The 15,708-nt window shown below is 37.1% G+C and overlaps 1 protein-coding gene across 1 annotated transcript; it reads right to left on the minus strand.

Moving 5' to 3' along the window:
• Positions 1–1,063: 1,063 nt before the first annotated feature.
• On the minus strand, positions 1,064–14,379 carry LOC122078955 (transcription factor MYB113-like). Its single transcript, XM_042645164.1, has 3 exons — positions 14,188–14,379; positions 13,918–14,047; positions 1,064–1,730 (listed from the first exon to the last, which is right to left on the minus strand). The coding sequence occupies exons 1-3, from the start codon at positions 14,339–14,341 to the stop codon at positions 1,175–1,177; spliced, it is 840 nt and encodes a 279-aa protein (XP_042501098.1). The 5' UTR covers positions 14,342–14,379; the 3' UTR covers positions 1,064–1,174.
• Between the last annotated feature and the right edge of the window lie 1,329 nt (positions 14,380–15,708).

The following is a 15,708-nucleotide window of genomic DNA, read 5'->3' on the forward strand; positions in this document are numbered from 1 at the left end:
TCCTCAGTGAAATGGGAAAGAAATAGTAACTTATTATAAGGGTAATTTAGGTATTTCATATTTAATAAGGGCATTTTGGTATTTTAAATAAAATATTATTGCTGACATCAGCATAAAAGGCATATTCCTTAACCGTGACTGACGGTAGGGGGTCCGAGTTTAATTTGGTGAAAGAGAGGGGGTGTCCCTCTAATATTGGCATTCTCCAGGGGGTCGCATTGTAAATTACCCTATTTTGCAAATGGTAATTGCGACCAAGACATATGGTGATGGACCCAAGCCAAGGGCCCAAGACTAACCTGTTTTAGCACAAGGTGTGTTTTTGGCTATTTCCATCGATGGTTCAAACTTTCACATCGGTGAGCAACATGTGGGAAGTTAATTTTACTGTTTTCCTTGTGACAAAATGCAACGTCATTCTTTTGATTTTCGTTCACTATGTGTTCTCAATCAAAAGGAGCACCACATTTGAAAGCAATTTTTTTTTTTTTCATTAATTTTGGCCACTTGTAAAAAAGTTTTGAAATTCAACAAAGAAGAGGCAAAAGAAAAGGAGGTAAGAATATAAATAGATTAACAAAGCAACATGTAGTTGCATGGTGCACTACACAAAATCTGTTACATGCACAAAGAAGTGGGAATAATTACTTTTGAAATTGGATTTAATTATCAAAGAATTTTTAATTATGTAGAAGTTATCAGTTATAGTAGTAATTATTAGAGAAATAGTGTTAGTGGAGTAAGAGGTTGTAAATCTTTGTAACTATTATCCTCCTATTTAAGAAGAAAGACAAAAAAAAAAAAAAAAAAAAAAAAAAAAAAAATGTAGGGAAAGAAATGAAATCCTAATTTATCTTTTGATTTTATTTTGAGAAAAGATCGGCTACCTCACAATAGGCCAAGATGTCATGGCCAAAAAAGCAGGGAAAGAAATGAAATCTTAATTTATCTCTTGATTTTTTCTTGAGAAAAATCGACTACTCAATAGGCCAGGATGTTATGGCTTCGTCGTAAAACCAACTATTCTTTATTATTTTTTTTATCAAAACCTAGCAATTCCATATTAAATAACTAAAGCACTTTATATGGATATGAAACAAGAGTTTGGATCACATCTCTCTCTCTTCTCTCTCCACACCCGCGCGCGCAAACACAATTTGCATCATGAAACAAACTACCACTCTACTGGCATATCCCAAATGTTGAAATCAGAACAAAAGTCGTCATCCCAACCTATCTTGCCTTCTTCCGAAGAAGTATAGTTCCCAACCTCTATCATTGGCTGCAAATCATCTTCAACCCAGAGACTTCTAATCGGATCTTCTGCAAATCCACAAATATAGCCCGATTCTCCATTCTCCAGTTCTTTATGATCAGAAGAGTTTCCTTCCAATTGGTCTAGCCTAGTAGACTCTTCTTGAGTAATACCAGGGAGAATAGGACATGTCATGCCCAACATTTCTCTTGAATCACTGCGGGTATTACCTGAATCAAGAGAGGAAGTAGAAGAAGATAAATTTCGTCTCAACTGCAGCCAAGAGGAACTCTTGGGGAAGGTCCATGGTCGAGGCTTGATTAGTTCATTTTTATTGATTGCAGGACTTGTGGCTTCCACCTGTTCCCATTCAGAAGCAGTAATACCACTTGTCTTTCTATTGAAGCGATTATTCCAGTAATTCTTGACATCGTTGCTTGTTCTTCCCGGAAGCCTACCAGCGATTAACGACCATCTACATATACAAAGTAACAAAACATCATAACTAATTATTTGGAGAAGGAAGAAGGGGAAAGGGGACTAAGCATCTTGTTAAGCCTATGGCTTAGGGTTCAACTATGAGCTTGCATGCATGCAAGGGTACATAATATTAAATGTATAGCAATTTCTATAAAAATAAGGAAGAAGTTTCCTTGGACCTTGCGATGAGGTTCACTACATGATCCTAGAGTTGAAGATTCCATGTCCCCCCTCCCCCCTGTCCCCATGCTTAAGTGAACTTGACACCATGCGGTGAATAGATTCCCATTTACCGTGGCCTTAGGGAAATTAGGTCCATAAAATAAATACAAAAGATCAAGGTGGCTCATATACCTCTCATGTGGTAGATCATATGAGGGAAAAATTTGGGGGGGATGTGAAGAGCTCCAAAGTCTTCTACCTACATTTTAAGTTTCAATCAAATGGAATAGTTAAGTGCAGTTGGTTAGCTATGATGCACAAAAAGCCCACGCTCAGAGTTCTAACTTCAGGCTGTTATCTACTTCCCTTTCCTATCTATTGAAAAAAAAAGTTAATAAAAATAATAATAATAAATAAATAAATAAAAGAAGAATTGTCAAGTGAAAAATAAAGTTTAAAAAAAATATATATATATATATATATATATATGGAGGACATATGGACATGAACGAGAGGTGCTTGGTTGAATTTGAGTCCTAACATTTGACATTTGATGAATCCTCAAGGTTTAAAACTAATCCAATTATGCCATGTGGCTCAAAATGGTAGACCATCGTCAGAATAAAACTCCCCATATATAAAATAAAGTAGATTGTCTGACAACTTGAGAGATTTGTCCTAATTACTGAGTCTAGTGTCGCTTTGGTGGTTATTCTAGCAATGAAGGTGTTGATGATCTTAGCCTCCCTGAAGTTATCTCGAGCAATGCCTAGATCAAGGAAAATTACTGAGATTCAATGGGAAAGGCCTCCATCCGGTTGCAGTAAAGTAAATATTGATGGGTGTTACTTGGGCAATCCAGATATGCAGGTGATGGAGGGATTATTTGAAACGATATAAGAGTCGTAGTTAGGTGTTTCACTTCCTTTGTTGGTATAGGCACTAACTTTGATGTGGAGTTTGTTGCCTTTTTTGAAGCCCTTCGTCTTGCTAAGATTTTGCACTTAAATTGGATTACCATTGAATGTGATTCCAAAATAGTCATTTGGTGTGTGGAGAAACAAGTGTCCCCATGGATCGAGGTACAATCAGCTATGGCTTAGCTTTCAGAGATTTTTAGAATTGATTTGAAGGAGTATTCAGCATTGTTTCAGTGAGATTAATTTTGTGGTAGATGGGATGGCCAAGGATGCTGTTTCGACAGGTTCATCCTATGAATGGGTGCATCCACCTAGATTTTCTATCAATAACATAGATTGTGATGCCATGGGTAATCCAAGGTTCAGGTTCTCTTGAATTTTGATGTTTATTTATTTGGATCTCGGTTTCCTCTCTGCTGATGGCAATGCCAATGGTGAAGTAGGAGATTGAGTCAGTGTGAGTTTGCCTATAGGGTTCTTTGTACTCCTTCATTCTTTATTAATATATTCTTTTGTTGATCATTAAAAAAAAAAAAAAAATCAAACACTCTTGCCTTCATTGCCATGAAATGGGACTCTAGCTAGGGGAAGGTACACACTGTACCATTTTATTGGGGGAGTGGGAGGGGGGGAAATGATGGTCCTCGCAGCCATGCATGCCCATCAGGAGGCTTAGAAGAAATGTTGTACGTGAGGCGGAATGGGTTGGGGAGGCTTTTAAGGGTGATTCTATCGGTTGTATTGACAAGTTGGGAAATCCGTTTAATGGTGGATCACACAGGACAAAAATGGAATATTTTGTAAAAGAATGGCCAGAAGTCATTTTTGAAGCATTTTCCAAAAGTATGTATTATGGTCACGAAAATCACATAATTAAGAAGTTTAAAATGATTTTAAGGTCATTTGACTGATCAACCTTCTTGGTATAATTTGTTAATATTCTCAATTAACATTTTTAAGTCTCTAAGATGATACAAGTCACTAACTTGAGGTTAGACCAGGCCTCCTAAAAACCCAAAACTGGTCCTCACTCTATGTCCCAACATAATAGTTTATCTTTGACCCGAACATACCTAGGGTGACAAAATGAGATATCTACACCATTACAAAAATTTTATTTGTTGGAGTCCTCAATCCAATCTCGGCATTGACCTATTAGTGAAGACAGTCCACAAGCACCATGAGGAATTGGTTGCAGTGTGTACCAAAGGCATAAAGAAAAAAGGGCTTGGTGTGACAGTAGTGACCCAAACTAAAGGTTTTTCCTCGTTGTCTTTGGAAGGTAAAAAATATCCTTTCTTTTTTGAATTAAAAAAAAATAACCTTTCTTTGACTTATACTTTCTACCTAAATTAGGGTATAGGAACCCCAATTTTATTTTTAAAATGTTGACTCTATTTCAACTAGTTCAACCATGAGATCGAGTACGAGTCGGGTTACAAACCAAGGAAGCAGTTATTAAATATTTCGGTCCACCCAGTTAAGCCGATCTCCAAATTATTTGGCATTGTAATAGAATAATAAATGCTTTTAAGCTAAGATAATGGAAAGAAACTTCCACAGAAGGAAAGAAACTAAATATTACCAAAAGAGGAAAGGTTGTAAACTTACAAAATTCCAGCCACACTACAAATAGAAAGTTAGTATGTACGGTACAAATGTAATCTACGGTGTTAAGCAAACCTTGTTTCATCTGGTCTAACCATTTTTTTGATTATCTTAGCATTTTTATAGGATAATAATGTTTCTAAGAAAAGACATATGAAAGAAAATACTAAAGAAGAACACAATCTAAAGAATCCAAATATTTCTACAAAAGAAAAAGTTGGAAAACTACCAGAATTACAACCGCATGCTACATGAAGAAAGTTAGTTTGTATGGTCTAAATATAATCTAGTTCGATAATGATTCTAACAGAAACCATTGGTTTTTTTTTGTTTTCTGTTTTTCGTTTTTCGTTTTGTTTTTGTTTTTGTTTAATTTTTTTTTATTTGGATATATTAAAATTATCTATAATACCAAAATAGCTCTCCATATGAAAATATGCAAGCATAAAATTAAATTCAGAAAATTATCTCTAAAAATAAAAAAAAAAAATTTATGAATATTTCGAAACACTAAATATAACCTATGTGCAGATAGTGGAAGATCATATATACTAAAATAAATGCATAACTAAAAGTTAGAGATGGCAAGATTAACATAGGGATGAAGGAAATTCAGAAATACATATCATATAAATGAGAAGAAATATGCAAGAATCTTGAGATGTTAGTAGATTTGACAAAGAACAAATCTTAGGTCAAAATGAGTATAAACACAGAGATACAATAAAACTCAACATGCATTGTTGCTCAATTCAAAGCAAAAGAGATGTACCCTCACTAGAACTGAAATAATTCATGAAATAAAAATTTAATAAGAAATAAGACTCATATTTGACAAATTCAACAGTCAAATGTGAATAACATGATCTAAATTAAAAGTCACATGTCAATTTTCATAACAAAATTAAATCGTTTGTCGTCTATATATTGACAATTGCTTTTTTTTTTTTAACCATTATTTATTTTCAAATGTCATGAATCTTCAAAGCTTTATATTGTCATGCAACAAACTCTTGTTGAATTTTAATTTAATAAGAAATCAGGGTACCAAGGGACTTATTTGTACTCAAAATTCTATAAATATATATATATATATATATTTATTTAATCTTCAAAGCTTTATATTGTCCTGTTATCTGGTATCAGAGCCACGGTGGTGGTGAATTTGGTTTATTTGTTTCACAGATTTCTTTTCTTTTGTGTAATCAATTAATTTTACTTTTTGATGAGGTATATGCCTTTGGACTTTTAGGAGGAGTGGCAGATGAGAGTGTAAGACCACGTTTGTGCCCAAATTAAGTTGGTAATACCCCTTCAAATGACTAGATCTAAGAGGTTACCCCAAGCTTAAGTTATCTCAAACTATGAGCCGTCTATCCCGCTCCATGTCGATGAGATCGGCAAGTGAGGCAAGCACAAATTCTAATGTATTCTATTACGATGAACAAATAATGAACTTCGACAAAAGACTTCAAAAATGGGATATGCCAAAGATTTCACAAAAAGAAGTTTATGATAAAGATTGGTTTTCCTTCGAAACCGTCAAAACCATTGAACAAACCGTTAATTTCACTCCAGAAACCAAAGAAATTACCCTCTTTGACCCCCGGTCTTTACAAGACCTTTACCAAAATCACAAATTTAATTATGTCCATTTCGGCCTTGTTCAGGTTGCCATCAAAACCACTCCATCGTGAAGGACTTAACACTTCCCTTTTGTTAGCCCTTCGTGATTAAAGATTTATTGAGTTCAATGATTCCCTTCTGGGAGCCATTGAAACAAGCCTTTGTTATGGACCTGTCCATCTCAATGTTTACTCAAACATGTTCATAGCCCTTGAGGACCCAAATATTCTTCACTCCCTCAAAATTAACCTCAAAACCCACGGGTATAAGATGATGCATGGATCTGTCCCAATATCCATCATCCATCGCATCAAGTACAAAGCTATGAAGACTGTCAGACCCCGAGCTCTCAAATGCTCCCCTAAAGGACATACCCTGTACCTTGAAACTGATTGTCTCCAAGGACAAATTGTTTACCCAAAACCTGTTCAGTGGAAAGATATCTCTTTCCTTGCTAAATGACAGCTGCAAACAACTGTCATTCCACCCCAAGTTTCAAATACTAACATCCAATCCATTTCCCAAAATTCAGATGGATTAGTTACTCTTAGGTTCAACAGACAACCACCTCCATCTGTCTACCAAAATTCTCGGAGATCTTGTTCAGATGCCTCAACCTCATCTGACTATTGGATTCCACCTCTTAGAACTCCACCCCATAGTTCAAATCTCTCTGGATTACACCAAAGCCAAAATATTGTCCATGGTACTTATGATATTTCATCATCTGTATCTGAACCTATCCATTCTGAACAACAACAACAAACTGATCAAAATCAACCCCAATCTCCGACACCTTCTGATGTAGCTCCACCAGAATGAAGCTCAGGAGTCTACATGATTCAGGTTGATCATGAATACCAAATTGACAAACTCTTCCTTAGAACCGATTTTGAATCACCCAAAAATAAACAAAAACGTGATTGGTTCTTCAAAACCTTTAATCATGAACAACAAGCTCAAATTAGAACAAATTGGTATAATTTTATGACAAACCTAAAAACAAATGTTTTCTTTTTTACTTATTTTGATATTTATGCCCAAGATAATAACATAGATTACCCTTGGCATAATCAAATCTGCACTCAAACATCTTCTCACAAATCTTGAACCCTAAATTCTGGACCAATTACTGCTGCTATCCATCCTCCGGTGGAAACATCAAATATGCTTTTAAAAATATGGAGATAATTACTTCTCCACTTAAAGTTATCGACCAAGAAGACCCAAATAGAAAACAAATCGAACAACTAAATTTTACAAATTTAAGTCTTCAAACCATAGGTGATCAACTTTCACGAGTTGAATGCCTTGTCCAACCTAAACCGTTAGCCTCATCTTCCATGACCCCGGCTCTGGTTCCTTCTTCTACTCCACTTTTCAAACCTTATCATATTCCAAGACAACAACAAAAATTACTTAACAAATCTTATATACTCGATCAAATTAATTACCGTCTTACTTCTTTAGAAGCCCCTCAAACACCTGTTCAAAGTCAACCAACTGCTGAATCTACAAATCGTAGAGGTGTTCGCACCATTAAGGGATATTCTTCAGACTCCTCCTCCGATTCAGGAAATGAGTCTGATTTATTCCCCCAAATTAATCAAATTGGTCAAAGCTCCACACAAAACCCAACTTTCCATGACCTACAAATTGAAGCAAGAGGAAGAACCCCTTAAGCTCCTACCAAAGTGGTATCATCTATGAATGGAATATAGATGGTATGTCTGAGCATAATCTCATGAACAAATTACCAGAAATGACTATAGTTAGCAATGCACATCGCATTCAGAATACTGAAGATAGTGCAGTTGCTACTTTACTTATTTTTGGCTTTACTAGCCAACTCAAATGTTGGTGGGATTATGTCCTGACCGACGACCAAAAAACAGAAATTTTAACGGCAATTCAAACTTCTCCTGAAGGAGACCCCCTTCTTAACCACTTAGGAGAACCGATAGAAGATGCTGTAAATACCCTTATTTTCAGCATAGCAAATTACTTCTTAGGTAATCCTTCCCGTCTCAAAGATAGAACTGCCGAGTAATTGTCAAACCTTAGATGCAAAAAACTTCATGACTTCAAATGGTACAAAGACACCTTTCTAACCAAAGTCCTTACTAGACCTGATGCTAATCTTCCCTGTTGGAAAGACAAGTTTCTTACAGGTCTCCCAATCCTTTTTTCTGGGAAAATTAAACAAAGACTCAGAAAAGAAAATGATGGGATTATCCCATACGATCAAATGACTTATGGACAAATTATTAACTTAATTCACGAAGAAGGCTTAGCCCTTTGCATTGATATTAGGTTAAGAAAACAAATTAATAAAGAAAATAAATTTTACAAAAAAGAATTAGGAGGTTTCTGTGAGCAATTCGGTTTTGCTCCCCTTAGACCACCTACAAAACATAAACATAAATCTTCACCAAAATATTACAAAAACTTTTACAAATCTAAGAAATATGTTTCTCGCAATCCTTTCACAAACCCAGAATTTTATCAAAAATCTTCTTCAAAACCTAAATATAATAAATACAAAAAGCCTTTTAAGGCACCTAATAATCAAAAAGATTTTAAACAACACCCTGATACTCAAGGATGCTTTAGGTGTGGTAAGCCTGGCCACATTGCCAAATATTGTAGAGTATCTAAAAGAATTAATTCTTTACAAATTTCTAAGCAAGATAAGACCCAAATCCTTGCTCTCTTTCTTGAACCATCTTCTTCATCCCCTAATGAAGAATCTTTCAAACTTAATCAAGTTCAAGCCTCTGCGCACTCTGTTTCCAGCTCAACTGATAATGAGAATTTTCAAGCCTGTGGTTGTGATTCATGCATTATTGGTTTAAGTTGTGAAGAATGTGCTCCCAAATTTGTCTGGATGCTTAGAGCATCTCCCAATTCAAATATTTTTGAATATATTGATAATCTGACCGACCCAGACCATAAGAAGGCCTGTCTTGAACATCTCAAACAAAATATTTCTGCACAAAATACTCCCCACCCTTATAACCTTCAACATATTATGCAAAAGTTTAAAAAAATTACAAAACCTTCTATTCCCGACCACTCCAGTCGGGTCAAAACTCTTGAAACTACCACTGCAACCTTGCAGTATGAAATCAAACATATCAAACAACAATTATCCCTCCTTAGTCGACAACAAAACCAACAAGTCTCTACTTCAACCATTGAACCCTTAACAAATCCTTTTGCATACCAAGAACCATCTGAGCCTAACCCTGAAATCCCTGGTTTTGTGTCTACCATTACTTGCCAAAACGTTATTAGTGCTTCTTTCAAATTCTTTGCCATTGCCCTTGTTGATTCTGGAGCTCAGCTCAATTGTATCAACGAAGGCGCCATTCCTACCCAGTTCTATGAACATACTACCCAACGCCTTAACACGACTAATGGATATGGGTTGAATGTCTAATACAAACTTTCTAATACTCACATTTGTAACAAAGGTCTCTGCCTTTCCCAAACTTTCATTCTGGCAAAAGATCTTGACCAAACCATAATTCTTGGCCAACATTTCTTAGAGAAAATCAAGCCCTTCAAAATAACCGAAAATGGTATTATAATAAAATTTCAAGGACAAAAGATTGTCTTTCCTTTTCTTCAAGCCCAAACATCTACTAACCAAAGCCTCAACAAAATTAAACAATTAAATTTCCTTAAAGCAAAACTTCTTCATCAAAGAATTTCTGAACAACTAAAAAGTCCTAAAACCATTTACCAAATTAATCAGATCAAGTCCAAATTTGAGCTCAACCTTTGCTCTGATGTCCCTGATGCCTTTTGGCACCGTAAGCAGCATATGGTTTCTCTTCCTTATGCTACGGGTTTTTTAGACCTCCAAGTCCCGACTAAAGCCTGTCCGGCCCAAATGAACCAAATTCTTCTAGAAACTTGCAAAATTGAAATTAATGACCTCCTGGCTAAAAACCTAATTCGGCCTAGTACTTCTCCTTGGAGTTGTATAGCTTTTTATGTTAATAAGGCTGTCGAAATTGAACGAGGAATCCCCAGGTTGGTTGTCAACTACAAATCCTTAAATGATGCCCTCCAATGGGTCAGATACCCAATCCCAAATCAAAAGGATCATCTACAAAGGATTTATCAAGCAAAAATCTTTTCAAAATTCGATATGAAATCTGATTTCTGCCAGATCTAGATTCATGACAAAGATCGATACAAAACTGCATTTACAACTCCCTTCGGCTCAAAAAGAAACCAACGCCCTGGTCTTCGGCCCAAACCACGGTTGTTCAAACCATCAAAAAATTAGTCAAAGAAATCTCCTGTTTATTTATCCCTAATCCTGAGGCTTTTAAGATTTTCGAAACCAATGCCTTAGACATAGGCTGCGGAGGAATTCTCAAACAAAAACTTCCTAATGATAACAAAGAACAATTAGTCCAATTCACTTCTAGTATATGGAATTCTGCTCAAAAGAATTATAGTACCATTAAAAAAGAAATTCTTTTTATCGTTCTCTGCATTCAAAAGTTTCAAAATGCATTATTAAATAAACCATTTTTAGTACGTGTCGATTGTAGCGCAGCTAAATATGTTTTACAAAATGATATTTCAAATCTTGCATTAAGACAAATTTTTGCTAGATGGCAAGCTTTACTTTCTATTTTTGAATTTCAAATTGAATATATTAAAGGAGAATCCAACTCTGTCTCTGACTTTCTTACCCGTGAATTCCTACAAGGCCAGATCCTCAAATCAATCTCCTCAGGATGGCTCCCCCAAAGGAGTCCACCTCCTCAAATTCCCATATCAAAACAAAATCCAGTTATGGCACCTCTACCATCGCCTCATCAAACCAAATAGTCACACGAAGCCAGTCTCAGTTGGCATCCACAAACAAACCTTATTCCCATGTCGTAGTTCTATCCTCGGCTGCCGGTCCTCTCCAAACCACAAACAAAGCAAGCTCTAGCCTACAAACCACTCAAGTCAGGCCTCTCCAAATTGCCCACGGCTCCAAACCCAAAAGCCAATACCATGAAAAACCTTTCAAAGAAGATCTCTTCACTATTGAAGAATCTCTTTACAATTATGTTGATTCACCCATTATCATGGCCCAAAAGGTCTTCTACCAAGGGTGGCATCATCACTCCCCCTCTGCTATAAAAAACCAAGAATTCTACGAGTTTATCCTCGTCGACACTGACTCTGTTAGATTCAAACTTAATTTTGACAAGAATGACAAATCATTGGTGACCCATACTACAGTAACCATCTGCAAAATTCTCAACCTCCATGATTGGGGTAATCATCCCCTTATCATAAGGAATTTTTCAAATACCTTTAACCCTCCTAGTTATACATACTACAATTACCAGGAGGCATGGTACAAAGCATTCTGCTTTCAAAACAGAATTAACCGCCATTCATGGTTCTTCTGTTTTGACTACAAATTCAATAACCAAACTCCCCTCTGGTTTTCTCGTTGGTGGGATCAATATGGTCCTATGATTGACATCCTACCACCTCAAATTCAAAATGCATTTCAAATATTTTGCCAACACTCCACTCCACATCCTCACCAACCTGACCTTCTCCGATTTTTTCTCCATTGTCGTCTGGCATGGATACTTTTCTGGGAATATCAAATCTATGATTTCTAGACATCTGACTGGGTTGCTCCAGTCCTCTGCCGGATCTTCAATGTCAAATGGTGGGATAACTGTGACGTCTCCAAATGCGAAAAGACGACACTTATCCAAAGTCTTACGGGGCTCAAACCTGTTCTGGCCCTCCCTGCATCATCAAAATCAAGCATCAAGAGTGAAAAGGAAGCTCTTAGAGCCCGCTTGGATGAGCTCGGTTCCGACTCAGACAATGATGAAGACTCCAGCGATGGTGCCTATAGTCTTAGTTCCATTAAAAGTTCTATGCTGGCCTATTGCCACACTCAGCAAATGGCCCAAGATCCCTATGAAGATGCTCCAAATTATGAGCCGACCAGCTCCAAGGCATCATTTTCAAGCAAATTCAAAGAAGTAACCTCCCGCAAGTCCCATCGGGCTACCACCAAATCAAAATCCTCTTCGACCAAACCTTGATTTGGTCCTTAACATCTACTAGGACAGTTTTAAACTAACCGACCGGTGAAGTCGGAAACTCACCTAGTCAAATAACCTCGGACAACCTGTTTAGGAAAGGAGGTATTGTTACTGTCCTAGGTTAAAGGACAGTCAAGCCAATACCAGGCTCAAATGAATATGGTACAAATACCCTTGATCAAACCAAAATCGAGAACAGTGTCCCTGACACGTGGAATGCCGTGGTGCGATCATAGAAGATTCCAAATCAAAGGATAAGATCATCCCCAACTTTCGACGCCTACTGTGCCTGCAAACAGTATTCAAATTCAAGTGCACTGTACCAAATGAAATGTAATTTTGTACTATTCCAAATGAAAGTAGAATAGTACCAAATGAAACCCAAATGCACCGAAAATCCAAATGTAATTCAAATGTGTTTCCTTGCCTTATAAAAGGAGCACTACCCCATTTCTCACTTGTAAAAATACTTGAAAATTCTCCCAAAAGATTAGAACACAAGAGAGAGAGACTCCCAAAGGATCATCCCTCTTGCCTTCGACATCTTCAAAGTTCCGTCAGACTTCCAAGTACTCCGTTGGTCTTCAAACATCTCCAGGTTCCGATCATCCCCTACAAGTTCGATCGCCCTCAAAGGTTAGCTCCAACAAACTCCAAAGATCTCTCTTAGATCAACACATCCTTCTTCCTCTCAAACCTTCCAACCCAAACCTACCCAAAGCCTTGTATCTTGATCTCCAAATATTATATGCAAATTTTACTTTAAATTTTTAAATTGCATCATTATTTTTTGCATTTCATCTTGCATATAGGTTGCTTCTTGTTCTATCCTCAGATCAAAGCCTGCAATCGTTCCTCTTGATTATGGAAAATAGATCTGGTTGAGCAGCTTTTTAATTTTCTGCAATTCGATATCCTTATATTTTAAGTTCATGGTCTTGTTCTTTTATTTATTTATCTTAATTCAGCACGATTTAGTCCTAAGTAAGGTATCGCACCTATCTTAGTGTTAGTCTCCTTGCTGGATCGGAGTACGATATTGCACCTATCTCATTCTTCTCACCATACAGAACCAGGAGATCCCTATTTTCCTGGATTTTGGTGCAGATCGATCATGTTATCTAGTATCATATATATATATATATACCCAAAATTTAGGTCTTTGTTGATTTACCACATGGAAGATTCTAATTCCACTACCTCACATTCTATTGTCAAACAAACCACTAGTTGGGATCAGCTCCACCCCCCTCATATGGCAACCTCCCCTAGGGTGGTCGGATACCTCGACTTGCTCATGGTCAGACCATGCCATGGACGGTGGAGGATGGACCTTGGGCGGTTACCCTAGGGGAGCTGATCCGGACCCTAAACTATCACCCCCCCAGATTTGGATCCTTTGTGGCGCAACATGGTGTCCGGCGCACATCCAATGTCCAGAAACACCTTGGATTGCGTGCGACCACCTTGGACTCCATGCCAAGGTGTTTCTATCTATTGGATGCATGCTGAACACTGTGTTGTGCCACAGAGGAGTTCAACCCCTTTCCCAAAAAAAAAAAAAAAAGGCTTTAGCATATGAAGCATTTTATTTCTTTGGTGAACCCAAAATATATTAAAAAAAAAAAAGAACTATATAAAGCAACCCCAGAAGGGATCAAGGAGAGGGAGAACCAACTTCTCCGAAACAATACAACACAATACCAAGGCATCAAAGGAGCCACATCTGAAGACCCCAAAAATACAATACAAACACTTAAAATGTAGCACTTGCCTGTTGCCTAAGAGCTTGTGAAGCCTGAGAAGGAGGTCAACTTCATCTTCCTCAAACTCTCCTCTCTTGATATTTGGGCGGAGATAGTTTACCCATCTCAACCTGCAGCTCTTTCGGCATCTTCTCAGTCCTGAAAAGGAAGACTTTCCTTATTTCCATTTTCTTAATTCTTAAGTTTCTAAACATAGGTTTCAATCTCTCTCTCTCTCTCAAAAGAAAGAAAGAAAGAAACAGCAGCCAAGAGCAGGTCTAGATCGAGTAGAAAAATACCTGCTTTAAGAGGAACTAGGCGCCAATTTCCTTCTCCATACTTGTCAATGCATTGGCGTAAACGAATATCTTCTTCTTCAGTCCAACTTCCTTTTCTTAATGCAAAAGACCGATCCCAGTGAACTCCTTTTCTTATTGCAAACGATCGATCCATGATTACAATAACTAATTCAGGAAGGGTCGTACTCTGTCACCTAAAAGGTTACCTTACACCTATTTATAGATAAAATAGATGGGAGAGTCTAAAACAGGTAAAGGGTAGGGTACCCGTCCCTGTCTTCGTGTCTTGTCTACGGCCAGCCTAATCAAATAGAAGGAAGGGGTATAAATAAATAGAGACAAGGGGTATACATTGTATAAATGGAATAGGGAGGGAGGGAATAAAATTTAGGCTAGTGATTTACATGCCTTAAAAAATAGTTTATGACATTTAAATTCAAAAATCTAACACGGTAAGAGAGGTGTTAAGTTTTAGAATACAAAGAGATAGTATTACCCTCTTTTTTTTCCTCTTCTTTTGCTTGGGGTTCATCCGAAATCATAATGCTGTCTTGAATGAGATTGTTGAATCGGTAACAACTAGGTCAGGGTTGTTCAACATGTCTAACCAACCCAAGCAGCAACGTGTTTGCCCCAAGATCAAAGGAGTATTATTTTAATCACACTTGTATGTGGGAATCTGGTCATAGTCTCTGTAGCAAGTGCGATGAGTATCAAATCTGGGCATGTGTCTTAAGAAATTGTTAACCATCCAATACTCATTACACTAATATTTTTTTACACTAGAACCTCTAGTTGTCCTCTTCCTTCCAAACACTTATTTTGCTTAGATCGTTTTCTTACCTTTATTTGATAGCTTGAAGATCAAAACTATTGGTGAAGCCAAATGGGAGGGGGGTTCTTTATTGCTGGCCTTACAGCCCCAACAATAACCTGTAAAAACCAGACATTGAAGCTCTAGTGGAGAAAACTCCTTCATAGAAAAGTAGAGTTTACAAGACCACGAAGTGGGTGCATCCACCAAATTCGAGAGACACGTAAAACAGCAGTGCCCTATGCTAAGAAGTAAGAATCAAACCTTATTGGGGCTTGGAGACAAGAAATTGAAAGCAATAAAATAGAAACTAGAAATCGAAGACAAAATATCTTTTATAATTACACACCAGTGACCAGCCACCTAATCGAGAGCGTAAACAGACCCCTCTCCAGAGAATGGGTGGGACATTGAAAGCCAGCTGGTGTACACTACATGTATGAGACAACGTTTTTTAATAGATGATGCCAAAGCCTCATAAGAGAGAGAGAGAGAGAGAGAGAGAGAGAGAGAGAGAGAGAGAGAGAGAGAGAGAGAGAGAAATCAATCATGTGTCAGCTTCTTGAATGAGACAAGTGGTTCATTCATGTCTCACGTTCTTATATGAGACAAGTGGTTAATTGAAATGACAGTGTGAAAAGAGACAAGTTCTTGTGATGGTTAGTTTTTAAAGTCCAATAATGAAATCTCACAAAAACCATATTCAA

Source organism: Macadamia integrifolia, chromosome 5 (genome assembly GCF_013358625.1).
Source record: "Macadamia integrifolia cultivar HAES 741 chromosome 5, SCU_Mint_v3, whole genome shotgun sequence".
NCBI classification, from domain to species: Eukaryota; Viridiplantae; Streptophyta; class Magnoliopsida; order Proteales; family Proteaceae; genus Macadamia; species Macadamia integrifolia.